This window comes from Clarias gariepinus, chromosome 22 (assembly GCF_024256425.1).
Source record: "Clarias gariepinus isolate MV-2021 ecotype Netherlands chromosome 22, CGAR_prim_01v2, whole genome shotgun sequence".
In the NCBI taxonomy this organism is placed as follows: Eukaryota; Metazoa; Chordata; class Actinopteri; order Siluriformes; family Clariidae; genus Clarias; species Clarias gariepinus.
In genome coordinates this window covers 4,871,675-4,899,267 of record NC_071121.1, presented here as the reverse complement: position 1 = coordinate 4,899,267, position 27,593 = coordinate 4,871,675, and the positions used below count along the sequence as shown (strand labels likewise).

At 38.1% G+C, this 27,593-nt stretch overlaps 2 protein-coding genes across 4 annotated transcripts; both read right to left on the bottom strand.

Moving 5' to 3' along the window:
- Positions 1–1,558: 1,558 nt before the first annotated feature.
- On the bottom strand, positions 1,559–7,958 carry rprm3 (reprimo, TP53 dependent G2 arrest mediator homolog 3). The gene is made up of 2 exons (XM_053483240.1): positions 7,848–7,958; positions 1,559–2,484 (listed from the first exon to the last, which is right to left on the bottom strand). Exon 2 carries the CDS (start codon positions 2,000–2,002, stop codon positions 1,661–1,663), a length of 342 nt encoding a protein of 113 aa, XP_053339215.1. The 5' UTR covers positions 2,003–2,484; positions 7,848–7,958; the 3' UTR covers positions 1,559–1,660.
- Positions 7,959–13,203: 5,245 nt separating this feature from the next.
- nr4a1 (nuclear receptor subfamily 4, group A, member 1) lies at positions 13,204–20,767 on the bottom strand. 3 transcript variants are annotated; one of them, XM_053482856.1, is made up of 8 exons: positions 20,625–20,757; positions 19,574–19,732; positions 17,887–18,671; positions 17,370–17,499; positions 16,994–17,157; positions 16,069–16,271; positions 15,357–15,535; positions 13,204–14,654 (listed from the first exon to the last, which is right to left on the bottom strand). In XM_053482856.1, the coding sequence occupies exons 2-8, from the start codon at positions 19,626–19,628 to the stop codon at positions 14,398–14,400; spliced, it is 1,773 nt and encodes a 590-aa protein (XP_053338831.1). In that variant the 5' UTR covers positions 19,629–19,732; positions 20,625–20,757; the 3' UTR covers positions 13,204–14,397. The 3 variants fall into 3 exon arrangements, with proteins under 3 accessions (XP_053338831.1, XP_053338832.1, XP_053338833.1); XM_053482857.1 differs by lacking the exon at positions 19,574–19,732 and having other exon boundaries at positions 20,625–20,767; XM_053482858.1 differs by lacking the exon at positions 19,574–19,732 and having other exon boundaries at positions 17,887–18,580.
- Between the last annotated feature and the right edge of the window lie 6,826 nt (positions 20,768–27,593).

Sequence of the window (27,593 nt, the reverse complement as noted above, 5' to 3'; positions counted from 1 at the left end):
AGCCATACTGGAAAACTAAAAAATAACTTCTTGTCTGACTCTTGAGACTTGATGAAGATTTAAAATTGATGATGATTTAAAAAATGTCAACAATTTGAAGCCTATGGGAAATTTTGGTTTGAGATGTTAGACAGCACACTGTCATCACCATTTAAACACTGACTGAGGGAATATCTTCAGGAAGAAGAGTGTTCATCACTTTAGTACATTTCTGGAGGAATTGGTGCCAGGCTGCGTTTCAGCCTTCCTCTTAACTTCTGCTGGCAAAACACCTTTTAAAACAAACATAGTTGTTTCCCTTTCAATTCGTCATTCAATGATAAAATTTTTATTATGCATTTATTTACCCTGATTCTTGTATTAAATTTTTCCTCACAGGTGAAATATGGCAATTATATTGATTGAACAGGTAGGTATAGTTTATCTTCTGCACTCGGCAGTTCTTTACAGAATGTCAATAGAAAATGAATGGCTTTAAATCTTGCTCATGTTTTCTCCACAACGGTTTAAGTGTTTAGTGTACAGCGACATCGGTTCAACTCTTCAAATGCTGTGAGAATTCATATAAAGATAACCTCTTAAATAGACCTGTATTGCAGGGTGCTAGATTGGGTTTGGGGGGTTTGATTTCATGCATAATTTTACTATCAAGCAAAATATTTCAAGCTTAAACATATAAATCAAAAATAATCAACAATACAAATGTAGTTTATGCATGTTATTATTTTTATATTAAGACGGCGGTATGGTGGCTTAGTGGTTAGCAATGCTACCTCGCACCTCCAAGGGCCGGGTTCGATTCCCGCCTCAGGTCTGTGTGCATGGACTTTCCATGTTCTCCCTGTGTTTTGTGGGTTTCCTCTGGGTACAGTTTGCTCGTACAATCAAAAGACATGCAGGTTATCCTAACTGGTGTTTCCAAATTGCTTGTAGTTTGTGAATGTTTACCAACGGTCCTAAAATGGCTGTAAAAATTAGGAGAAATACAATGGTTGGCACTGGCCTTAACGGTCCCTAGTTGGACTAAAGAGGTTTCTAGATGCTAGATGGATGGAACATGGTTTAAGATTTTTAAAATTATTTTTATTATTTTAATAATATAATATATTATATATAGATATATAAAATGATATTTTATTATCAGTTGCTTTAGTAAAAAGTGTTACAGGGACATAACTGTAAGCAATCATGAGGTATTAAAAAACATATAAATGGCAGAATAATTGTAATTTTAATAATAATAATATAGTTGTTGTTGTTCTTTTTCTTATTCTTGTTGTTGTTGTTATTACAGGTTAGAAAGTCTGAAAATGTTATGCCAACTTAATATTTGTGTTTTACTACTTTATCATTGCTTACAGTCATGTCCCTGTAACACGAAACTAATTGATAAAATATCCTTTTCAGCATTTAAATATATTAAATACAATGTTTTTTTAACCAGGTTTTAATAGATTTTAAAAAATATATAGATTTTTTTTCAGCATACTTTATTCTGCAGTTCTAAATCAGGAATGTCAGTGAGCACATTATTAGATACAGGCTTTTTTCAAAACAACAAACAAACAAACAAACAAATCAGAAGTTCAGATCAATATTAAAGTCATGTCAGGTGCGAGCGCGCGCGCCGGGTCACCCAGACACCCGGTGTCCCGGAGCGTCACGCGGCGGTGATGAGCTCCGTGTCCTTGGACGGTCTGCGCTCCTCGGCCAGCAGGTTCATCATGCTCTCGGACTTGATGAGGAGGTTACAGCCGAGAAAGAAGACGCCGAAGACGACGGTGAGCGAGAGCACGCAGAGCACGGCGATCTGCACGAGCCGCGCCACGAACTGCTCGCGCTCGTCGCTGCCGGTGACAGACGCGGCGGAGGTGGTGATGTTGCAGCAAGCGCGCGCGCCGTCCAGCTGCTCCCGCGTCCGGTTAAGGACTCCTAATCCGTCGGACGCGTTCATCCCGAGCTGACCCGTGACACCTGAGGGCGCACTTACAAGACGCAACATGAAAAAGTGGTCCAGCTGCTAAAACTCTGTCCGACACGAAGTCATCAGGATGCTGAGATGAAATGTGCTCCAAGACTCCAACTCCACTGATCCGATTCATCTGAACCGAGTGAATCGAATTCGAATCAAAAGGATCATCCAGATGTTGCCTATTTCTCTGGCTGCAGGTTCAACCCGGTTATTTATAGTGTAACTTATTTATATCTACAGTAAGTTCACGTGAAAAGAGTTTGTAGAATTAGGTTAAAGGTTAAAGTTACAAATAAGTTGATCAGCTTTAATGTAATTAGTGATATTATGAACTTTTGTTTGGTGTGACAGCATTATATGATATTGGTTTCTACTGGATTGGTGGCTGAATATTAGGAAATTGTACAAAATTAACTTAATTCATGGTGAATAACCAATAGGAAAGATAGGATATGGAATAATTTTTGCTCACCTTACGTTGTACTTCTTTCATCGTCAGCCAAATACACTCCCTGTTCGGAGAGTGAGTCAAAGATAAGAAATCAAAAAGGAGGTCGGATAAAGGTGAAGGTTTGTCTTAAAATGACCCCAGCACGTTAAAATTCACTTCAGCGCTGTTATTTCAGCTGTGAAAGTATGAACTAACCCCAGTAAAAAGATTCAGTTTAGCTTTTCTAATTCATATCTATTGTTAAATTTTGACACTTAACTGTTCATAACATCGCTTTTAATCAACATTTTTCATTTCACAGGTACAGGTTAAACTTCAGGCAGATATCTAAGTACTGCAAAAGTTTCAATAAATTCTGTTTTGCCAGGTTTGCGTGATGCTGTGACATAATCTGGCTGGACAGACATACAGACGGACAGAAATTTTTCTGAGACTGGTTTCAGAACCTTCAAAGTATGAAAAAGAAAGAAAGAAAGAGCGAGTTCTGTACAGACAAAACCTTAAAACTGAGATGACTTATTGAAGGCAGTGAAATAATGACGTTATATAGTTTTAAATGACTTTAAATAATGGTTTTGCTTAAACTCTTCCAATCACTCGGCATGACACTGCTATGGTGGCTGTCATGGCTATTCGTGGAACATTGTAGACCTTCTGCAGACTTACAAGTTGTACGAATCCATAGCTCTGCCACGTTTTTTTTTATTTAATTGTAGCTCTGGCAAACTATAAATGACACAAGTCACATTTTTATATGACCACGACACTGTTAAATTCTCAGTTTTGGATGGTGTAGGGGTGAGGTAAGAGCTTATTAAAAGATTGACCCTACCCAAGCATCGGTGTAGGAGTAAGGTACGGTAAAGCCATTTCAAAAAGTAAGGGTAAGGTTTTACCTAAGGGAAATGTTATCTAAGGTAAAGTAAGAGGTTACCTGAAGGTAATGTTTGTCATGGTAGATGCTAACATGTGGTGCTACTATCTCATCCAACCCAACTGAGGATGGACTTCCTGTTGAGTCTGGTTTCTCTTAAGGTTTCTTTCAGCTTGCTCATCAGGGACAAAATGATAATTATGATTCATACATATTTCTTCATACTTTTTAAACTTATTTTCATACATTTTTTGGTGCTGTTTTGTGACAATGACCACAGTGAAGCTCTGAATTTAATTGAACAATTTTTTTATAACAACAGCTCTGTTGGTAGTTTTGCAGGAAGATAACCCATAAAATAAAACACGCTGATTATTTTATTTTTTTCTTCCTACAGTCCAAAGACATGCAGATAAGGCTAATTAGTGTTCCCATATTGCCCACAGTGTGTGAATGAGTATGCGAATGTTAACCGGAGGTCCCACCATGGTCATAAAAATAGGTTTAAATACAGTGGCACATTGGCCTCCACTCGTGGTAGTTCCGTTTATTGCCGCTGCATGGCGCTGTTGTGTAACTTATGTCATAGTAACTCAGACACCTGTTCCACTAACTCTAAAATGTTCCTAATCCCTATTTCCTAAAAGCAGCTATCTGGATTAGGTGTATGATGTATCATCCAGAATACATAATGTGTCCAGAATACATAAGTGCATATTTATGTACTCCCACTGCATTGATGCTATCATGTGACCTTGACATTTTTTTTATACATTTAATACATTTTTTAACATACATTTAATACATTTTCCATGCTGAAGTGTGTATATGTTTTTGGACCCCTCTGTGCTTTACATACAGCATCCATAAAAAATGAAAGTCATATACCTAAGTTGTTGCACCAGCTCGTGTGTAATAAAAGTTCATTTTTTAGAACTATATTATCAGAATATCTTTAAGACTTACAGTAAGATTTCACTATGAGTTGTTTCTTGCAGATGAAAAAGCTAAGTTCCTGTATTTCCTTCCTTATTTTTCAGTGTGTCCCCGTTTCAGGTATGTTTCAACTAACCCTGTTATCTGGTGAGGGGGTTTTCCTGAGTCTGCAGGTGGGAGTGAGGGTGTCAGTTTCGCTTGCCATGTGGTGTAATGATCTCAGGGTGGTGTGGATATTTTTAAAATCCAACAATGCCGTCCAGCCAGCCGTCCCCGGCCTAACAGCCGAAAATCACACATCTCCAGAACACAGTGTATGGTGCAAGATATTGTTCACTCACGTCTGCCTCATTTGACTGTTTCCATGGTAACAGCAAGATACGAGCTGACAAAGATTCTCGTTTTGAACGGACAGAATCAGCACGTCATGCAAAACAGATTTTCACATACAGCAGATTTTGTGTGCTCTCATTTACATATGATTACAGCACCTGATAAAGAATTGTAGAATAGGAAATGACGAGGATTATGTCATGCAAGTCAGAATCAGTAGGAAAAAAGTTTTTGTCGTGTGCTTGTCATATTTATTTTCATCTCTAGGGAAATTTAGAATATGCCTATAAATTATGTTATGATGAGATGGTAAGTAGGACAAGTTAATAGTTATAAAAAGACAATGGAAGAATAGTTACAAATTATAATGAACATCTGTGTAAAAAAAAAAAAAAAACAGAACTGATATTTGTAAAATCATTCAAAAGTTTTTTTTTACTGACAGTTTGCTGATGCATTTTTTGATCAGATGACTGAGGCACAAAGTCATCTTATCACTGAGAGAGTAATGTGGTTTTTGATTTACATCATTTATTAAATCATGGTTACACATGACAAGAAATGCTTCTGAGTTTTCCGAGGATCCTGAGGAAGTCATACTGTTACAGGAAATACAATCAACCAGCATCAACAAGCAGACTTTTTGTTTCCACTAAAAAGTGTGATTTTCTAATAACGGAACATTAGAAACTTAAATTCCCCTTGTTTAATAGCAATCTGTCAATGACAACAATATTTTATTCATCACTGAGCATTTAATCTATTTATTGTCATATTTAATGTGGTGCAACGTCCAGAACATAAGTTGTCCTGGAACAGATTGCAAAATAAAGAGCAAACCGCAAAAGTTTTTGTAAATGTTTTTTTTTTTCATGAGATTCTTATATAGAACTTTGCTTTTCTGGTTGTACAAAAGAACTATTTTTGATCGCCATAAAAAACAAGCCATATAATGAAATTGATGCTGTATGACCTTGTGTTTTTATATATATATATATATGTTGTATAAATACATATTGTATAAATAATATATACACTGCTTTCAATCAGAAACCTGTCCAGCCTGTTTGTATCAGTGAAGTACAGGATTATTTATTTATTTGTCCATTTATCATATTTGTAGACTATAAATGTAATTTATGGATGTCTTAAATGTGTGCTAAAGCGCCCAAGGAATAGCTGTAGGACACATAAAAGCACCGAGCAACCAGAATAGGGCACCTGGTATGAATGTGCTGGTGTACTGTACTAACTCCTCCTTCTAATTTAAGAAGGAAATGAAATAGGTTCAGTTTGAGGTTCAGTTTTTCATGTCATCTTTTTAGTAAGAAGTGGATTTCTGTTTTTTTTTTTCAAACACAACAACCTGATGAGCAGTTTTAAGCCAAGATTAAATGTACAGTACAGTTTTTATACAGTAGCATGTGGCTGACTTCTCACTAGCGCAGACTGTAGACTCTGCAGGACTCTAGAGTTCTGTAGTTGTGGGTTGATAGAGTTCAGGACACTTTAGTGATACACTTTAGTGTTCTATCTATCTATTTCTACTTAAAGTCGGTTTACAGTGAATTGTTCTTCACACTGTATCTGAGGTTTTCTGACGCACTCATGGGGTGGTGTAAGTCCACCCAGACACCAACATGGACTGAGCTTTAAACTACATCACGCTTTCATTGGAAACACCTATAACCAAACGATTTGACTATGTGACAAATGATAGATGACAAGCAGGAAAAAAAAAGCCCTGGCCAGCAACTCTGCCTTCTGTGTCTGAGTAACAGGAATGGAAATCATTGACTGAAGATTTGCATAAATAACTTTAACTACAGATATTTAATACAGCTAGACAGACAACTTCACCAAATAGAGTATTCACTTCCGATCGGATAGAAGGTGCAGATTATTGTATACTCTATAACAGCAGCTTTAAGTCAAATCACAGATTTATAGTAATGCGCTTGCTCTAATATTATTGTCTAATTTACAGCTAATATATAATAAAATTAATAAACTGTATGATATCTGGTTTCCTACATATAAAAAATGTCCAAATTGTTGGCAATTCCAGGGATATAAGGAGAACAAACCCATTCAGGATGTGTGTTTGTACAAAAAAATGATCAACTTCTGGATAATATCATACTCCATCATGTTTTCTTTATAACATGCATCATAATTGTGTGTTTCATATTTAAAAAAAACTAAAGAGTAGCTTGTGTGCTGTAAACGTTTCAAAGGGTTCAAGACGAACAGGTTTTTTCGAAAACAGTTTTTTTTTAAAGCCTATGGAAACATTGCATTGTCCTGAAATACAGAAAGTCCTGTTTGTCTTTGGTCGGGTAAAGGTGATTGTGTGAATGCCACCAGTCGCATGCTTTAGGTTCTCACCTGGCAATATGTGTCTTTTAGTCGCTCGAGCTCATTGTCTCGCTGCCTGAGACGAGTGACAACAAAGCTACAAAATGGTTTCAGACCCACAGCCAAGATTTGTTGTCCCTTCTAGCCAAGCTGTCCTGTCACTCTCTTTTATGATCCCTACATTCTCATATCCTCACGTCCTGACAGCGAGGGTGAGAGTTTTGACCGTGGGATGGTCTGGTGGTGGTGGGAATGAGAGAGGTTTCCACTCTGTAATACTATCTCTTTTCAAAGGGCAAATCCTGGTCATTTCTTGCATGTGCAGTGTGCTTTTATGCAGGACGTCTGCACCGCACAGAGAGGGCCAGGCACGGGGTTATTTTCAGACGCCGCTTTCACACTGCAGTTGTAATCGGAGTGATACTGACTTTATCCAGTTACATCCTTCTGGATGAGCTTTGGATTTTTTTTTTATTACAGCACCTCGATGTCCTTCTGATGCACTTATTAGGTTCCCATACCAGACTGAATATTTAATAACATGTCATCATCTCAGCTAACAATTCCATTTTAGGCGAATACTTAACATTACTTATAAACATTTAAAAAAATATATTATCATTTTTTCCATAATTCTTTCATATGATGAATCCTTAATAATGTCTGTCCATGCATGAAGATTGTGTGATAATATTGTGAGAATGTTTTTTTTTAAAGCATTGCAGGGATGTTATATTTCGAACATGAGAGCTTAACCTACTTAGAACTGAATGTTTCTTGGCCCGAGTTTTTATTTATTTTACCAAAAGTATACTTTAAAAGGAACGAACCTTTATGCAAAAATGATCGACTCTATTGCTATTAATTCATAACTGCGTTTTTTTTTTTTTTTTGACGTAAGAGAGTTGCTCTGTGTTACTTACAGAAAGCAGCTGATCAAGTTACTGAACCACAATGATGAGCTATTTATATCCCCTGTAGGATTTCCTCTGTCACTCCCCATCTGTGTGCTCAAGTCTCATATGAAAGCGGCGGGTGGAAACTCAAACTGGTTCATAATCACAATGGAACAACACAAAAAAATCACGAAAAATGGGTTATGAATAAACGCGTCGAGTGAAAAACGTCTGTAAACGCTGCAAAATAAACCAGCAGGTGAAAACATCCCCAGTTACAGTACAGCCTGATTTCTGCAGTGCTTGCTGTAAAAGCGCTTCGTGTGTGATGCAACACAGCTTTCTGAGGTTCCGAGCAAACCTGATTTGTTTGTTCTTTGCTTTGGGAGTGCTTTATTGAGTTTATTGTTGTCCAAATTCACACTGAGGACACAACATAAGATCCCTTAAGAGTTTTACATTTTTAAAGTGTGTACCATAGGTACTATCTTTAGACTGGTCGTTTTCCAATTTTTAACTGTCCATGTTTCAGTGAGCCAGTGCCAACTGTTCTTGGCTGACGGGTTTGGAACCCGATCATCTGGTCTTCTGATGTTGTAGCCCAGGTTTGTCGTGTTTTGCATTCTGAGATGCTTTTCTGCTCACCGCGGTTGTAAAGAGTGGTTATTTCAGGTACCGTAGCCTTCTTGTCAGGCTAACCCAGTCTGGTCTTTCTTCTCTGCCCTATCATTAAAAACGCTGTTAATTTACACCATTGTGTGCCAACCAGAGGTTTTTTTTGGCGTATAAAAATGAAAGGAACTTTGGTTGTTCCGCAAATACACCAAGCCAACCCATCTGGCATCAACAACCTTGTCACGGTTAAAGGTGTTGAGATCATATTGCTGATGTTTGACCTGCTCTTGACCTGTTTCTGCCTCTTCTTCATGCCATTCTGTGTATTTTTACCTATGGTGGTGCTATTTTGTTTTTGTTCCATCAAAGGAAACCATTTGTTACTTTAACAGCATCTAGGACAGTTTGAATGCTGGAAAAAAACAGACCCTTATTTTGGTGCACGTCTTGGTGAGCGTCATTGTTTTTTGTGAGAAATGTCACCACTCTCTGCGGCTTGATATTTCAGAAGAATTTTCTGCATTGCATAATGGCCCTAACCAGACTACTTACAGATCGGACTGAATGTACCCTCTGGGGTCAACTGCTTTTCCCTCTCAGCTGTAGTCTACTTACAGGTTACTTTCAGAGTGTCCCTGGAGTGTCTCCAACCGCCCTTGTCAAGTATCTCATCAGGTTACACTCACCCAAACGGGGCTTCTGTGATCCCGAGAGGGACATGAAACACAGGCTGAGCCATGCGGCAAGACACAACCGAAGGCATCTGCTCGACTGAAACCACCCGTGTGGGCGCGCTTAAAAAAAAAAATCTGAAGTAATCAGTCAAGTTAGCACAAAACACAACGTAGGACGTGTTTGGTGTTCGCCTTGTACTTTTATCAGTATTGTATCAGTCTTTAATAGGCTTTAGAGACACGAGTATGATTGTACTTACATTTCCTTTTCCTGTTGCAGTGAATCTCACCTTTAAACGACATGCTTGTAACATAACATCCTGTACATTATATGTACAACACATATTGTACTTTTTGCACTAGTGCTGCATAATTTCATTAAATGGACCTGCGCAATTATTTTATTTTTTTTACAAAAGGCTGCAATATACATCATCTGAAATTTATGTACAGTTTGTCAACAATTGAAATGTTTATAAATAAATATTGTTAAACATCCTCTTGATGGTCCTATGTGATATCAAATTGTGCAGCCCTACTAATTATTTGTTGCTATTATAACAAATAATACCAGGAACATTCACTCATTATCATTACTGCTTATTCTGTGTAGCGTCGTGGGGGCCTGGAGCCTATCCTAAGGAACTTTGGCACAAGACAGGGTCCAACCCGGACATGGTGCTAACCCCTCACATGGGCACAAGCACATACACACTTTGATCAGACCAATCAGCTGACACCACACCACCTCCCACTGCGGGAGGAAACCCACAAAGCTCGTGCAAACTCCACTCACACAGACCAGAGGTGAGATTCGAACCAGCAACCCTGAAGTGTAAGGTGACAGTAGTGAGAACCAGTCTATATTGTAAAAACAACAACATAAAAAGCTATAAGACTCATGTTTCAAAGTATCATGTCCTTGTCCAAGTCTTTATGTTCTTATTTATTTATGAAATCAATGTAAAATACACAGTAGAAATAAATACTGTAAAATACTTTAATAGTGATAAATATGAGGCATTGGTGGTGGATCAGATGGTTGAGGCTCTGGGTTGCTGATCGGAGGGTCAGGGGTCGAGCATCTTCACCGCCAGGTCACCACAGTTGGGTCCTTCAGGAAGACCCTTAACCTTACCCCCTATACTGTACAACCTGGAGGTAGTCCCAAGCCTGGATAGGAAATGGCAAGGTTGTGACAGAAAGGGAATCCAGGATAAAACCTGTACCAGATCTTGTGATCAAAAACTATCCTACAGTATGTGGCGACTCTTTGGATTAAAAGGACAAAGCCCCCCAAATAAAAAATAAAAATGTTAAAATAAAAACTTTAATACCGAGAAATACTATATATTTTATATATTTATATATAAGACGTGGTGATAATAAGCAGTAACAGCACCGGGACTTTTAACTATATGTATCACTCCATGTCACAGGTGTTCTAACAAACGTCACCAGCATGGGTGAAAGGTCACCGGCATGGGGGAAAGTCATTTGGTATGATCTGTAGTACTGAGCAGCTGCCAGCCAAAGCCCACAATTAAACCCAGTCCCAGAACCAATCTGATAATGTTATGTCATCTTAAACAATACTTTGTCTCCTTTGTAATTGCTTACAAGTCATTCCAAATGAACTGAGTGCTGCTTGATTAATGTGTATGGTGAGCTACAAAGATAACCAGCTTCTAACCCTGTAAGGCTAAATCCCAAATCCCTCTCTAACCCTAATCAAGGACACTACATGGTTGTGTAACAAATGATGGTAAACCCTAGCGCATAAGCATTCTTCATCATGCTATTTTAAATTCAACCCCTGAACTTGGAAGTCAGCTGATATTCAAAAACAGAACAAGTGGAAATATAATAATAACAATATATATGTTGTAGTACTTTATTAATCCCAAAGAGATAATTGTCATTTTCATAAATCCCAGTTTGGAAGCTGGGGTCAGAGCTCAGGGTCAGCCAGGATACAGCACCCCAGGAGCAGACAGGGTTAAAGGCCTCGCTTAAGGGCTCAACAGCCTCCAGCCTTCTGATCAGAAACTCAGTAACCTACAGACAACCAAATTAAATCTTGTATGTTTCTCATGATCATCCACCACCTCATGGTTTAATATTCTCTCCTTTGGGCTACATACTGTAGTCCCTGTAGGAATTTAAAGCTATTTTCACACTAACCAGTCACAGTTAGTGGTTATAACTGGTTAAATAAACAAACTAGTAATCTGTTGATTATAAATGGTGTTTGTTGAACTGTTGTATAAAAGCAAATATCACCACAGTTCTGATATCTTAAGTACTTAGGCTTTGCTTGATATTCAGCACAACAGCACGCCCTCTTGTGTAATTTTACTTAATTGAATAGTATTTTGCAATACGATCATAATGTCCTTATCTCTAACATTTTTATGTGAACTTTTTAGTTTTCATTCAATTAAAACTTTTATTTTATTTATATTAAATTTTATTTTATTTATATTAAATTTTATTTTTTAAAGTTTCCATTTTTTAACAAGTTCTTATAGCTCCCACAAAGTGTGTCTAGCAGAAATAATCTTCATAATGTTTTTTTATGCCTGAAATTCCTTAGGCGGATTTTACAAATATACTGAAAACTAAAAAAAAACTAATCTAAATCTAAATGAGCTACTGCTGAGCCACACCCCTTTAGAGAACAGCAGAGCTGAGGAACAAGCCGGAGGAGGGGATCTTCTTGTATGAGGTCACAAAAGGGGAAAAAATCTAATTGGCTTGTTTAGTATTTGCAAAAATACAAAATATGGAAAAAGAAATGTTTTTTTTTTTCTTACGTTTTTTTGTTTGCGCATGCACACTGGAGATCCATCCGAGTGTCTAGATAAGACATGACTTCAAACTGATTTCTTCATAATTTTAATGTATAGTGCCGAACAACATTCCCAAATCCCTCTCTAACCCTAATCAAGGACACTACTTGGTTGTGTAACAAATGATGGTAAACCCTAGCGCATAAGCATTCTTCATCATGCTATTTTAAATTCAACCCCTGAACTTGGAAGTCAGCTGATATTCAAAAACAGAACAAGTGGAAATATAATAATAACAATAATAATTAGTACTTTATTAATCCCAAAGAGATAATTGTCATTTTCATAAATCCCAGTTTGGAAGCTGGGGTCAGAGCTCAGGGTCAGCCAGGATACAGCACCCCAGGAGCAGACAGGGTTAAAGGCCTCGCTTAAGGGCTCAACAGCCTCCAGCCTTCTGATCAGAAACTCAGTAACCTACAGACAACCAAATTAAATCTTGTATGTTTCTCATGATCATCCACCACCTCATGGTTTAATATTCTCTCCTTTGGGCTACATACTGTAGTCCCTGTAGGAATTTAAAGCTATTTTCACACTAACCAGTCACAGTTAGTGGTTATAACTGGTTAAATAAACAAACTAGTAATCTGTTGATTATAAATGGTGTTTGTTGAACTGTTGTATAAAAGCAAATATCACCACAGTTCTGATATCTTAAGTACTTAGGCTTTGCTTGATATTCAGCACAACAGCACGCCCTCTTGTGTAATTTTACTTAATTGAATAGTATTTTGCAATACGATCATAATGTCCTTATCTCTAACATTTTTATGTGAACTTTTTAGTTTTCATTCAATTAAAACTTTTATTTTATTTATATTAAATTTTATTTTATTTATATTAAATTTTATTTTTTAAAGTTTCCATTTTTTTAACAAGTTCTTATAGCTCCCACAAAGTGTGTCTAGCAGAAATAATCTTCATAATGTTTTTTTATGCCTGAAATTCCTTAGGCGGATTTTACAAATATACTGAAAGCTAAAAAAAAACTAATCTAAATCTAAATGAGCTACTGCTGGGCCACACCCCTTTAGAGAACAGCAGAGCTGAGGAACAAGCCGGAGGAGGGGATCTTCTTGTATGAGGTCACAAAAGGGGAAAAAATCTAATTGGCTTGTTTAGTATTTGCAAAAATACAAAATATGGAAAAAGAAATGTTTTTTTTTTTCTTACGTTTTTTTGTTTGCGCATGCACACTGGAGATCCATCCGAGTGTCTAGATAAGACATGACTTCAAACTGATTTCTTCATAATTTTAATGTATAGTGCCGAACAACATTAGTAATGAAAGATAGCAAACATCTAAGAATATCAAAAATATCATATATAAAAAAACACCATAATGCCCAGACATTTTCACTATGCCAGTATAAAGACAAAAATATATCGCATCTCAAGCCATCTCTATACATACAGTACATACAAATATGCATGTGCTAAGGTCTGGCTGGCACACTAAACAAATTCTTCAGTCCGTGATAATACTCAGAGTTAAATGACTTGCAAAAAAAAGAAAAAAAAAAAGAAAGAAATTTAGAAAATCACTGGACATCTTTAGAAATGTTTAGATGGAAATGTTTTGTCATTATCGTCACTTAGGGATCTATACAGTGAATCTTTATGCCTAAAGAAATACAGGCTGGTTTTAATCAGAGTAAGGGGTAAACCTCAGGTGTACATGTATTTAAGAAATGTCTAGAAGGCTCGTCTTGTGTTTTCAGCACAGCACATGGCATTTAAATTCTGACTTAATTTTTTTTTTTACATTAAAATAAAATTATTAAATATCTACTATTAAATTTTAAAACAACAGTTTAAAAGAATTTTTTAAAATTTAATTCACATTCATTCGGTGCTCCTTGAATTTACGGTAATGGCGATATAAGGCTTCATTTAGTCATGTTGTGCAACCCTGTAAACATTATCAATTTTGGTCCATGGCCTTTTTCTTTTTTTCTAATAATCCACAGGTGTGTTATTAAAGCACCATTGAATTCTGTGGATTTTGCTGTTGTTGTGCAGTATCATCACATCGTTAAACGTCCTGAAGTTGTTCTAATACTGTTCAAATGAAAACTTTCTTTTATACACACACACACACACACACACCATGTAACATGTTCAATTGTCAAGCTGCACAAAGTTGTGTTGTTTAAGATCACAAAAAAAAGCCACGATTCCAACCTTCTGAAATAAAACACGGGGTTGAGGAAACATACATAGACTTGGTGAGGCTTTTTTTTTTTTTTGCTGCAAAGTGTTCGCTGACTCCTGCTGAGAAGATCATAGTCGTACGTCTAAAAGAAAACAGAGCTGCCAGGATTAGACAAGTGCCTCCGAATCTGTTCTCTGCTCTGCTGTGCTTTTGTTCACATCGAGTTCGAGTCTTTGTTTTTTCCCAAAGGTTTTAATCACGTCTTTAAACGGCCGGATTCAGAAAGGCAACGTGTCCATGAAGATCTTCTCCACGATCGGAGGGGGTGGGACCAGGTCTTCTAGTTTAAGGTAGAAGATGCGGTGAAAGCCTTGAGTGCACAGCGTCCTGAGCTCGGGCAGTTTCCCCAGCAGTCGCGACAGGTAGTTGGGACGTGCCGCTTCGGAGATGCTCGTGGCGACGTGGTCTTTGAGGCTTGTTATAAGATGGTTCTGGAAATCCTCCACGCGCTTGGGTTCCTTCAGGCCGTGTCGATCTGTAAGACATGAACGACAGCGTAAGGGCGGGAGTTTCACGCTGTGTGGTTCATCTGCTGTACATACTCTTTTATTAATATATACAGTAATTAACAGTATTATCAATATTTACAATACTATTTAATAGTGGGTTCATGAGCAGGTGTGCACGGTTACGTGGCAGTGAGGAGTGCTTCCAGGGAAACAGGATGTTTCAGATAAGGCTGCTCCATCAGCTGTGCAAGAAAAGCACTCAAGTGATGAAGAGCTTTTTTATCAGAAGCGACCAAGTTTCTCTGGAAATCATGTGCATTACACGAATATGATCATGTCATTTTTTCCGGAACTGAAATATGAATGAATGAAAGAAATGATAAACGATCATGTTTAAAAAAAAAATGTTGATTTTAAATAGTCCAAAGCCATTTGCATAGCTGCGTTTGTTACTCTGGCTCCTTATTTCCCTAACATTATCTGTCCAGAAAGCCAGAAAGTCTACGAAGTTTAAAATCATCTGTTCTGTGTAATGTGGTAATGCGTTATATACTGTAAAAGGTATTTTAAGTTCCAGCTAAAAACGTAACTTCTGACACGTCTGCACATTTTAATGCTCATTTCAGAGTTCAGAGAGCTCAGACACTGTTGATACTGTACTGCGTGGCAAGGGGACACGCCAGACATACACGTGAGACGCCAGAAAAAGCAGCCTGGGTGAAACTCACCTGCCATAATGACGAGCGTGGCGAGACAGCAGAACGACGCCACGTCCAGGTTCAGGCGATGCAAACTCTGCGAGAACTCCATGATGGAGTCGATCCACTCGCCAAATCCTCGCACACACTGCGTACGGTGGAGAACCACACCGTTGCAGAAGATCAGTTTGTCCGTCTTCGGCTGTGATCTGGAATAAACATGAGAATAATAATGAGAAAGGGGAAAAAAATAATCATTAACTTATCAACGTTCACAGTGTACATTTTTCTGCTTATAGTAACACAGTGTCATGGAACATCCGCAAAACAAATTAGTTCCTGTTATCACTTAGGGCAGCTATAAACAGTTGCGCTCTCATCACTCTCTGTCTCTCAGAGTTAAATAGACTTAAAAAAAAAAAATCCCAAACATGACACGCTTATAAATAGCAAAGTGCTCTGTGTGATCGCGCCGATCGTGCCGACCATTGAACGATTAAATAAACATCTCTTTACAGAAGACTTTACCATGTCTCATTTGTTTACTATTAGTCTTAGATTAAGTGGAACATCTAATGTTCAGGTCTTTGTAAGTTAGCGTTTACAATAGGAGCTGTAACAGAATACATTAATATAAATCTTTGCAGTCGACCCTGTTGTCAGTGCTGCTGTTCTAAAAACATTAATCAAGAGATTTATATTATATTTCAATACCATTATTATTATTATTATTATTAATTACCTATAAGCCAGTCGTAATATGAAGAGCTCGACGAAGGCCGATTCGAAGAGCAAGTCCTGGTCTTCTTTAGAGAAGGAGGTGAATCCTGGGATGCTTTCGGCCCACTTTCTGATCACGCACATGGACTCGGTCAGCAGGTCGTAAAACTGCTGGATGTCATCGGCTTCCTCGTTTTCAGACACGTTAGGCACTGTCTGCTGATACTGAACAGAGAACACGATGGCATCATCAGCAAATGGGATTACAGCAGAAGCACTCAATCATACGATCATAAAGATAAGAAAAACAACACTAATGGAAAAATCAACCTTAAATATTAATCTTAACATGTGATCTTTGATCCTAAGTTTGTTTAGAATTTTAAAATACTTCCTTTCATTGTAATTAATGTTTTTTTCTTGTACATTACTGAAGCATGATGCTTATATGATATATATATGATGCTAATAGCAGTGCGTTGGGATTTAGCTCTTGATTATTAGTCTTTACCCAATGAGAGAGAGAGAGAGAGAGAGAAAGAGAGTTCGAAGTATGGGCACTTTAAATCTTTAGGCTGTCCACTTTCTCGTCTGTACACTCTGCTCCGACAGATCACTTTCTAGGCTTCAACTTTCATGCCAGTACTACTGCTAACATATGATGGATCGCTAACTAGCCGAGCCAAGTCTGTGCCGTGACTTAGCACAAGTGCATCATGTAACTGCTCTGCATTCTGGAACTTTCCAGTCCACTGTTTGCAACAACTCCATGATATCTACATTCGATTTCTTACTAATATAATTTGCTGTTAAATAACTAATGCATGAAAATGATGAGTAAGAAGTAAAACTCTTGTTTTTTTTTGTTTTTTTTTACCATTATCACTTAATATTCTCCTATTAAATGCATTTGTAACTTCCCCAGGGGTGCAAAAAGCACGGCTCACCTTTGAGTAGTCCAGTTTTGCGATGGCTGGGTTCGAGTCCATGTGCGCATTCACAAGCGAGGCGATGATGTTCCCGGACGGCACAGCAGGCGCCGATTCTGTGACGGCTTTCGGCTTAGAAGGCAGACGACCTCTTCTGCCCTTTAGGCTGTCTGTTCTGACAACTGAACAGGAACAAGTAGATAAATATCAAGCATGCACTTAAAATTCATAATAATAAAGTCAGTGCCAGAAAGCGTGACATTATGAAGCTAAAATAATAGATTTTTTAATTATGAAATAAACATACAAATATACGATTATAAAAAACAATAGGATAATTAAATTCATCCATCTGTTGTGCGTAGGAAGTGATAACTGCCAAGACTTTTCTCACCTTCTTTCACCATTCCTACTGCCAGGCACTTCTGAAAGCGACAGAACTGGCACCTGTTCCGCCGCCGTTTGTCCACTGGACAGTCTTTATTAGCGAGGCATACGTACTTGGCATTTTTCTGTACTGTACGCTAAAAGAAAAACAAAACAAAAGCTTGTTTAATTCAACACGGTAAACACAATTAATGAAATAAATCAATTGTACTCATGCGGTATTCAAAGGTGCAGTTTGCAATTTTTCTATTCAGCTTTTCTAGGTGTATGAAAATAAATAAATCTCAAAGAGTATGTAGAGTCATTTTTGCAATGCAAATGATCTGATGTTTCTTTGTCTTGTCTTGTCTTGGAGTCACAGACAGACACACAAACTAAGCGTACTCATGCATATCTATTCTTTGCCTAAAAGTGACCTACAGTGCATGCATAGTTTCAGCTTAAAAGGTGAGGTTAGCTTGAAGAGAAGGTGAACACTCATGTTCTAAAAATTACAAACTGCTTCTTTAAAGCTCTATATTCACCTTAAAGAATCCCTTGCATCCCTCACAGGTACGCACTCCATAGTGCTGGCATGAGGCGTTGTCCCCACACACCGCACAGCACCCTTCGTTCCCTGTTGGACTCTTGATTTTGGGAGACAGCGGATTGTCCACCAGGATCGAACTGTCCCTGCTGCTATGATCCATCCTGAGCGGACTGAAGTTGTTCTGGAGGCCTCGAGAAAACGGATCCTGCTCAGAAAGATGATGTTGTTGCATCTGCCCCAGAGGAGACATGTCCTCTCCTGAAAGAGGTCCAAAAGTGAAAAAGGTAGACGCCTGAGGAAGCGGTGTCTTCTCTGAACCCCAGCAGCCTGCATCGGGGGAGCACGACCCATAAGCTCCGTCCCAGGAGGGCGCTGACTGGAAACCAGGGGTTGAGGGTGAAGGAGCCGAGACGGGGCTGCCGAAGCAGTTTGAGCCGCCAGGCGTAGACACCGCGTCATCCATGTAGCTTAAGGTGAACGTGCCAGGGTAGCAGCCATAAACCTGGAGGTCTTCCAGCTTGAAGGAGTCCTGTCCCGAGGTGGCACTGGTGCAGGCTGAGGCAGTGGCAGTGGCAAGCTGACAGGAGTAGGCATCGAATTCTCCCCCGTATCCTCCCACCAGAGAAGTGATGCTCGGCAGAGAGGATGTGGAGAGCTGCTCCCGCTGTTCGCTCACGTCCATGGTCAACCTGGAGGTGAAGTCAGGGTTCATAAGCTCTGAGCCGAAGAACATGCTCTCATAAGGCTGGACTCCATGTTGGCTTTGAACACAGGTCATTTCTGTAGAGCAGAACCACAAGAGCTACTTTTCAATATCGGCTTTCTTGTTTTGCTTCTGCTCAGCTTAACTCATGACCGTTGTGTGAAAAAAACAAAACCTTTTTTCCAGAGCCAGGCAAATCTACGCATTATCCTCGGGTAAACAGAGATAAAAACCTGAGTAATGTAATCATCATCACAGGAACTGATTTCGAGTAGATGTTTCTGAGAAGCTCTGGAAAGCAGTCACTATTTATACATCACCCAAATGTGTATATATATAACTTTAACTGAAACTCTAGAACTGGCTTTCGAACATACACCAGAGACTGAAGAGGATGAATGAGATAACATCACAGTAAAATGGACTGACTAAAAGACAAAAAAAGACTGGTTCAAGTTAAGGTCGTTGGAATTGTCATTCGGCAATTGTCCTTTAGGGCAGATGCCATCAGTTTTAATTCTCAGTTCCAACATATAAAAGAGAAGCTCCTTTGATTATCAAAACCACGAACACAATACCCTCTGTGCAGTGCAACTGACACTTTAGAGAGCAACGAGAAGCAAAGATGGATACGTGGACATGTCAGAGAGGACTATTTAAAGCCCAGGAGGCAAACTGGCGTCCTGTAAGGCCTTGTCCTTGCGCAGATTATCGCCTTCCGTCTTCTAATGCACTGACATTAATTAATTTACTAGCTGACTCAGGTGCGTCCTGTGACTGTACAGCATATCTACACTACTACATATAGACAAACCGCTTTATGCGTTAGCTAGGATTTTATCGATTTACTTAATTAGTCTTAGCTAACACCCCGGACTTAGAGATGACACCCTGGTAAACAAATGCTGCTACTTTGTTTTGCAAAGAATAGTTATTTTCATTGTTTGCATGTTATTCAGATTTAAAAGCCAAATATGACCTTTGCATGCAGTTCTGTCAGGCAGAGGCTGAAGAGATTTTAGTTGTTGTGACATTTGAGGTTGAATTCGCCTCCTGTCTTTTTAAGGTGTGTAGAATCAATCCATCAGTAATGAAACATCACGGCTTTTTCTAAGCTGCAAAGACTATGAGCCAGTTTCTGATTGGAAACATAACAAGCAGGATTTAAAATAAAGTAATTTACAGTAAGTGTGCATTTAATGCATTTCCTTATGCAGTTCTGTATGCAGTTAGAGAGCTGCTTGTTGAGCAGCTGTTGCACTTACATCACTGTTTCCATTCAATATCCTCAGCTAAACTACAAAGAGTAATCTAAACATTTACATAAGCGCTAGTGTAGTGTAGTGGTTAGAAGACATGATAGCTTGCAAGATCTTTTTTTTTTTTCAGGAAAAATATGGTCATGTTTATAATTAAACCATTAAGACATACAGTATCTCATGTGGCTCATGAGAAGCATTAAGATTCAGTTCTTTGTCACATGTACCTTACAGCACAGTGAAAATATTCTTGTTATTATTATTATTAATTTTTTTTTTTTTGCATATCCCAGTTAGTAGGCTGGGATCAGAGTGCAGGGTCAGCCAGGATACAGCGCCCCTGGAGCAGATAGGGTTCTCAAGGGTGGCAACATGAACCCCTAACCTTTTGTTCTGTAACCCAGAGCCTTAGCCGTATACAGACTTCACAATTAATCGAATTAAAATTTAAGATAAGTTTTTAGGTAACAAAACAAAAAGTCCATTATGTTTTATGTTCATGATGATGTGAGCTTATGACATGTATAGTGTCTATAAATTGACAGAAAGATTATGCATATCCAAACACAAACAAGCTTTCCAGTTTCCCAAAATGGATGTCTCACTGTCTTAATAAACTTTTACTAAGCTTAACCAGCCTCTTTCTTATTAATCATGTTCTACAAGTCGGACAAGTTACCATTCATAATAATACAACAACACCTCTTAAGGAATGTAAATATCTATTGCACCTTTAAGACAACTTAAGGCAGAAATAAGATCAGCACGTACCTGCTTGTGAATAATAATAATGATTCTGCTGGACTTTAATTTTAATGTCCGTAATGCGAGTGCAGCTCGTGCATCACCACCGCACACTCTACTCCGCGCGCGCTCTGTCTCTCTCTCTCTCTCCCGGCTTCTGACTCGGTCGCGTTTAAGCGCTCGGGTTTCTCCAGCGCCGTTTATATACGAGGCGGTGTGTTGTGCCGTGACGCTCTGCGCTCACCGTTCCACTCGCCAATACGCGCGCGTAGGGGCGGAGGAGCTCCCCGAAATCTTTCCGGCCGCCGGGCCAATCAGCGCGCGCGAGCTCTGGCGGCGTGACGCACGCTCGGGATTCCATTGACGCAAAACGAGCCGGAGCGTCTGGTGGGCTAAATATAGCGGCACACGCAGGCAACGGAGCGCTCAAACTCAGTGAAATCGGTTAAAAATAGTGGCAGGGGAAGACACAAATAACCTAACACACACACACACACACATGCACACACAGATGGGATGAGACGGAGAGGCGTAAAATCCCTTTATGTCCCAAATAAAAGGCTGCTGCTCTCTCAAGCGAATAAAAGACGTGAAATGTGTTGAAGCAACCCTCTGACTGTCTATCTATGGAAACATATTTTACTATTTTTTCTTTATTTCCTCTTCTGAATCGTATATGTTTAAACGCGCGATGAGTACGTTTAAGGAAGTGGTCTTTATTCTTCATTATAACTTAGAGAGAGAGAGAGAGAGAAGGGAGGGGGATTAATACTAATACTAATACTTTCTGCTTTTCATGTTCACTTGTTGTGATTGACAATGATGGGAGCATGAATGAAGAGAAAGAAAGAAAGAAATAAAAGGGTATGAGAGATAATTTAACACTTTCTTAATTTTTTTCTTTTTCTTTTTTTCTCTTTATTTATGTTGCCAACTATCTTGTGGTATTTATGTTCAATTATCTTTCTTAGCCTCTCATTTCTTTCTTTCTGTTTTTCTTTTCTTTTAAATTAGACAATTAAATAAGACAACAATTAATATGTTTAAGGCAGCATGTGCTACTATTTTAAGCTTTCTTTTTTCAGTTCTTTTTTATGTTGCCAATTATCTATCATACCCTTTCTTTCTTCCTTCCTTCATTTCTTTCTTTCAGCTTTTTCTGTAATTAGACAATTAAATGAAAATTAAGTAATATGTTAAAGGAGGCATGTGCTACTCTTTCTTTCAGTTTTTTTCTCTTTCTAAATACACAATTAAATAAAACATGAAGTAATATATTTGAGGAGATATATGCTTCTTTTTTATTCCTTCTTTCTATCTTTTTTCTTTTTCTAATTAGGTAAGAAAGTGTCCAAATAGGGATATGCTAACTTTCTTTCTTTCTTTCTCTCTCTCTCTCTCTCTCTCTCTTAAGCATGGGTGAGAGAGAGCAGCTGCCTGCCAAAACACACATTCAAACGCAATCACAGAATTAGTTTTGCAAGAAAGCACACCTGATAATGTTGTCATTTGAAAAAAAACACTTTGCCTACTTAATAATGCTTCTTCCAATGGCCCGTATGCCGTTTTATTTATGCCTAGGAAAAGCTACAAAGCTAACTAGCTCCCAAATTTCTCTTCATTCCCTAGAGATTTAACCCCGGAATGGAGCTGATATTAAATGGAAGCCTTAAAAAAAATTACAGCACTGTCCACCACCTCGAAAGTGTATTCTCCTCACCTTTGGCTACTAAAACTACTTTTATCTCTGTTATTTAAAGTAACTGTTGGTTGTTAAGTTGGTCACATGCAAAACAACTGTTAAAATAAATCTTATATCTTATAAAATTATAAAATATAAAATCATAATCTGTTCATAATATAAGCAATATCACACTCAAGGTCAGATGGCTGGGTTGGATATCAGCACAGCTGTGATATCTTAAGTACTTAGCGTGCACCCTTGTGCCTATGACCGCATCAAAGCCGTGCCGATAATCAGCATAACAGCACTCCCTCTTACTAATTAAAATTACACAAAACAGAAAGAGAGAGCGAGGCCTCAAAAATCGTGATTAATATATCATGCTTTCTTTCTGCTCTTGTTCTTCTTTTCTAATTGGTAAGTAGAAAAATACATAAAGTAAAATGTTTAAAGATAGCTCTTTCTTTTCTTTTTTTCTTTATTTCTTTAATTTTTGATTGGCCAATAAAAACACCAAGTAATGCCTTGCTTGATTATAACTACAGAACACACACACACATACACACACACACACACAAACAGTTCTTTCTTCCAAGTGTACATACTGTAGGTACGGAACATTTACACCAAAAAAAGCAAAGACAAATAATAATATAATTTAGTACCTTATTTTCTAAAAGTGTCTGATGTATTTCAAAATTTCATGCCACAATGCAAGGACTCTTAAAGCCGTATGTTTTGAAGCAATTCATTTTGAAAAAGAAATAAAATGTCATCAAATTTGATAATTGCAGTGCACACAATGAGTAATAATAAGCTAGTCATATACAGAAACACACAGGAATTATTGTCGCTCGCATAAGTGGGTTTCCTCTGCACTGACATGCCTTGGGAAATGAGACAGCCTGTTAGTTGTTGAAAGATCTGGCTATTAACAGAGCCACAGACGAATCCTTTAGCTTTTAATAGTCTCCTATCACCTCCTTTGGATCTCACTTTACACACACACACATACACACACATGTATTCCCATCACAGGCCCTCTTCTCTCAGCCACATGATCCTGGGTCTCACCATACTCACAGCATGGCTCTGCACAGTAGTGTTGTGGTGTTGTATATGAGAGAAATGGTTGTGTAAGAAGCCAGTTAATGATGTGGTGATGGAAGACTTGTCATAAGTGTATGAAAACACACTCAAGCCTATCTTAAGTCTGCTATTCCAGACACTGACAAGGATGAATTTTAAAAGAGCTTCTGTGGATTGATTTACATGGAATTATTTTTAGACGTAGGACTGAAAGGTAACATGTTTCAATTTCAAGTGTAAGCCTTATGTACTAACAAAAAATGGATACATGTGTGTACAATGTATACACTTCAAAGAACATATCTTCATGGTGCTTGCCTGCTAATTGTGTTTAACTAGATCTTCATGTCTTGTTTTCTTTCTTTTTGTCTGTCGGTCTGTCTCTCAGTCTGTTCCCTCTTACCTGCGCTCTGCTCGTAAATCGCCTGCCCCGCCCACTTCCGCTTTCTTGCTGCGCGCTGTTTATCAGCGCTTCTCGCGAGCGCCCCACCAGCACTCTAGTTGACTTCCGGTTAGAACGGAGAAAAGGAAGTCAGTCGGGTCCGATGACGTGTCTAAGTGACGCAGGAGGAATCCTCGGCATGGGGAAGCCCAGCAGAGCAGGCACACCGGGCTCCTGTCCTCTTCACCTACTGCCAGGAAATGACGCGTCGGTTTTCCTCCTGAAGCACGCGATATTAACAGACACCACGATGACTACTTTCATAAGTAGTGTGTAACAGAAGATTTGAAGGGGTGCTTCCTGGGTTAGAATAGATGAGTGGTAAAATGGCTGCCCCCAGTCTTCCCTGAACTTGAGGCCTATATATATATATATATATATATATATATATATATATATATATATATATATATATATATATATATATATAAATAAGCTATAACTAGCAGTAACCTTCTCCTCAATTTAATCTACATTTCTATTGGATCAGACTAAACAGGCCAGACTTCACTTCCAATGTACATCAGTGAGCCTTGGCTGTCCATCACACTGTCGCTGGTTCAACGGTTTTCCTTCCTTTGATCACTTTTGATCACTTTTATCAGGTCCTGACCATAGCAGACCGGGAACATCCCTCAAACGCTGCCATTTTGGAGTTGCTCTGACCCAGTCCTCTTCTTCTTCTTCTTTGTCTTTTGGCTGTTCCCTTTCAGGGATCGGCACAGCGAATCATCTGCCTCCATCTAACCCTATCCTCTGCATCCTTTTCTCTCACACCAACTAACTTTATGTCCTCTCTCACTGCATGCATAAATCTCCTCTTTGGTCTTCCTCTAGACCTCCTGCCTGGCATTTCAAACCTCAGCATCCTTCTACCGATATATTCACCATCTTTCCTCTGAACATGTCCATCTCTGACCCAGTCCTCTAGACATCATAATTTGACACTTCTCAGAGTAGCTACACTTACAATATCTCATTACAATTGTGCCTGGAAGTGGGTGGGATATATCGGTTAGCAAGGTACCATTTTGTTTCTGAAAATCATATGTTGAAAGCAAAAAAAAAAAAATGGGCAAGCATGAGGATTGAATTGACTTTGACAAGTACCAAATTGTGTTGGCTAGACAACTGGGTCGGAGCAACTCAAAAAAACTGCAGCCCTTGTGCATCATTGTTTGGTGTTTTGGTTGCAGAAGGTGGAACTACTCGATATTAGGCAGGTGGTCATAATGTTGTGGCTGATATATATACACGCCAAAAATGTACACACACTTCATGAAAAAAAACAAAAAAGTGTGTATACATATTCTTTGTCTGACTGTATATATCGGACCTATCTGGAGCTCTTGTCTCATGGTGTCCTTGTGTTGTCTGCTTGGGATGCATTTGATGACGGGGGACTGTTCCACTTTACCATGAAGATGGTCTTGGACTAGGCTGAAACAGACTGAAAGTTTCTACCTATTGCCATCTCAGGAAGTTTTCCTTGCCACCATCACTTTCGGCTTGCTCATCAGGGACAATCATTTTGATTTATACATACTCTCACACATTTCATACTAATTTTTCTCATTTTCCTCATATTCTGTAAAGCCACTTTGTGACAAAGACGTTTGTAATTTCTATAAATAAATTTAATTGAATTGAATAGAGGCCCAAACTATACACATTTGTATAATATAACTGTGTAGACTCTCAGCCAAGACATGTTTGGTGTCTAAAGTTACACTAGACCAATACGTCTAATCTTGTTAAGAAGTATCGTAGCAGAAAAACAAGAAAGAAAAAAAAAAGGGTTATAATTATGTTATTATCTGATTAGTGTTCTTCGTGATTTCTTACGATGCAACGTGCATCCAACCTGCCTGATCATGCTACTTTATACCATGTGTGGCTGGGGAAGGAAGTGAGATGACTTTAAGATGGCTGCTCTAATTTTTATCTGAGTCATATCTTGTCCATTTTTTAACTTTGTTATACAGTGTCAGAAACCACATTCTGTTTGAACTACTCTACAACTTGGCTTTTAAGTTAATCATTTAACAGTGGTAGCTATACATGTTTTTTCTTCTTCACTTTTCTTCCTCCAGATAGATAAACCAAGTTTTTATAGTGAAAAACTAAAGAAGCGAATAGTCTTGTTGTTCGTGGCTGATTTGGGTTAAAGGAAAAACTGTAGATTTTAAGATTTCCCTCTAATGAGCAGTTCATAATAAAGTTGTGACACCTTAACAGATCTTTATTGTGTAGCATAGAATGTTTTTACTCATGAAAGCTTATACAGTTATAAAAGGGCATTGAACATCGATTTTAAGGGTTTGGTGTTGTACATTACCTTGACAATGACTTTGTAAAAACATTCAGTTAACAAACAGTAACAGTTAGAATTAAAGCGTGTGGGATTATATTACTGCTCCGCTGCAAGGGCATGAGGAGGATAGGATGTTCACAGTGCACAGCTCGCACTGCTCGCACAGACGCACACAAACACACTCCCACATTGTGGTTAAGCAAACTACCAACCATCTGTCTTCGAAACAGAATGATTTACCACCAGAATAGTCTGCAGCCAACGCTGCAACTGTCTTCTTCATCTTAGCAAATTTCTGTCCAGCTTTATCAGCCTACAACATCTCTTTAGGACAATCAAGACCTTTAGCACCAAACACACAAAATATAATAACTACTGAGAATGTGGTCTACTCTCTGAGTAGCTCTTATTTAACTCACTAAGGATATATTAGTGTCAAATAATTATTTGATGATGATAAAAATAATGCTTAGGGATAAAAAAATATTATTAAAAATAATGATCAGCATTATAATGAGAAAAAAACATTTTCTGCTTTCTATATACCTATTATATACCTTTACTTAGGGTTTAATACATATTTTGTAAAATGGTGTAAAAAGTTTTACGGGCTAAGGACATCACATTTTTTAAGTAAGATCTTAAAGTTAAAGCTAACTTTACAGTTTATTAACTCAACTGAAGGGATTTTTCAGTTATTATTGAATTAACAATAGCTTTAAACACCATTGGCTTCACTTTAGTCAGTTTCTTTCCTTTGAAAAGACTTATTTAGCAAGTTATTAGTAAACATTATTACCTCAGCTAGTTAAGCTACACAAGCTATACTGTGCTTTTATGGATTAAGTAACCTTGGCAGTGATAGCTATGCTAGGAACAACTTCATGAATCAAGCTGTTGTGTCTAGCAGGCTTGATAAAGGTACTGTAATACTAGCAAGCTGCTTAAAGTTAGCTAAGTCTAGTATTAGCTGGTGAGTTATTTAGCTACTTGTAAAAGCTAAATGGATTTAAAGTAGATTTATATCCAGTATTCGTATCAGTGTACTCATATGTATCATACAGTGTTTATAAAGGTGTGAGCAATTTATGGTATTATTTCAACAGGTTAGCATACATTTTTACCTCAGATATTTAAGTTACAAGTGCTAATATGGACCAGTAATCTATAAACACTAGCCATGCTTTTAACAAATAGCTGGTGTAAAAATAGTTTGTTTGTTAAGTAGGCTAGGCTAGGTTTAAGTGGCTAGCTGGTTGAAGTTTGTTAACCACAGTATTAACTGTAAATCCAGTTGACTGTCTAGGTAATGTTACAGTAGCTATGCTACAAACAGTTAGTTGTTAGCTAATAGTACACAGTTTTAGATGGGAAATGTAATTCCCTCTTGGGTTTCCACTTATGATTTGAAAAAGTAATACATAGGTTTGTTGTTAGCATTTAAAGATAGCGATAAAACGAGAGGTA

Coding starts and splice junctions, on each gene's coding strand:
- rprm3 (XM_053483240.1), bottom strand. CDS start 2,002: ATGTTGCGTCTTGTAAGTGCGCCCTCAGGTGTCACGGGTCAGCTCGGG.
- nr4a1 (XM_053482856.1), bottom strand. CDS start 19,628: ATGTCACAACAACTAAAATCTCTTCAGCCTCTGCCTGACAGAACTGCA. Junction 18,672..19,573: donor TGACAGAACTGCATGCAAAG/GTCATATTTGGC, acceptor TCTGCTCTACAG/AAATGACCTGTGTTCAAAGC. Junction 14,655..15,356: donor CACGCTCGTCATTATGGCAG/GTGAGTTTCACC, acceptor CATGTCTTACAG/ATCGACACGGCCTGAAGGAA.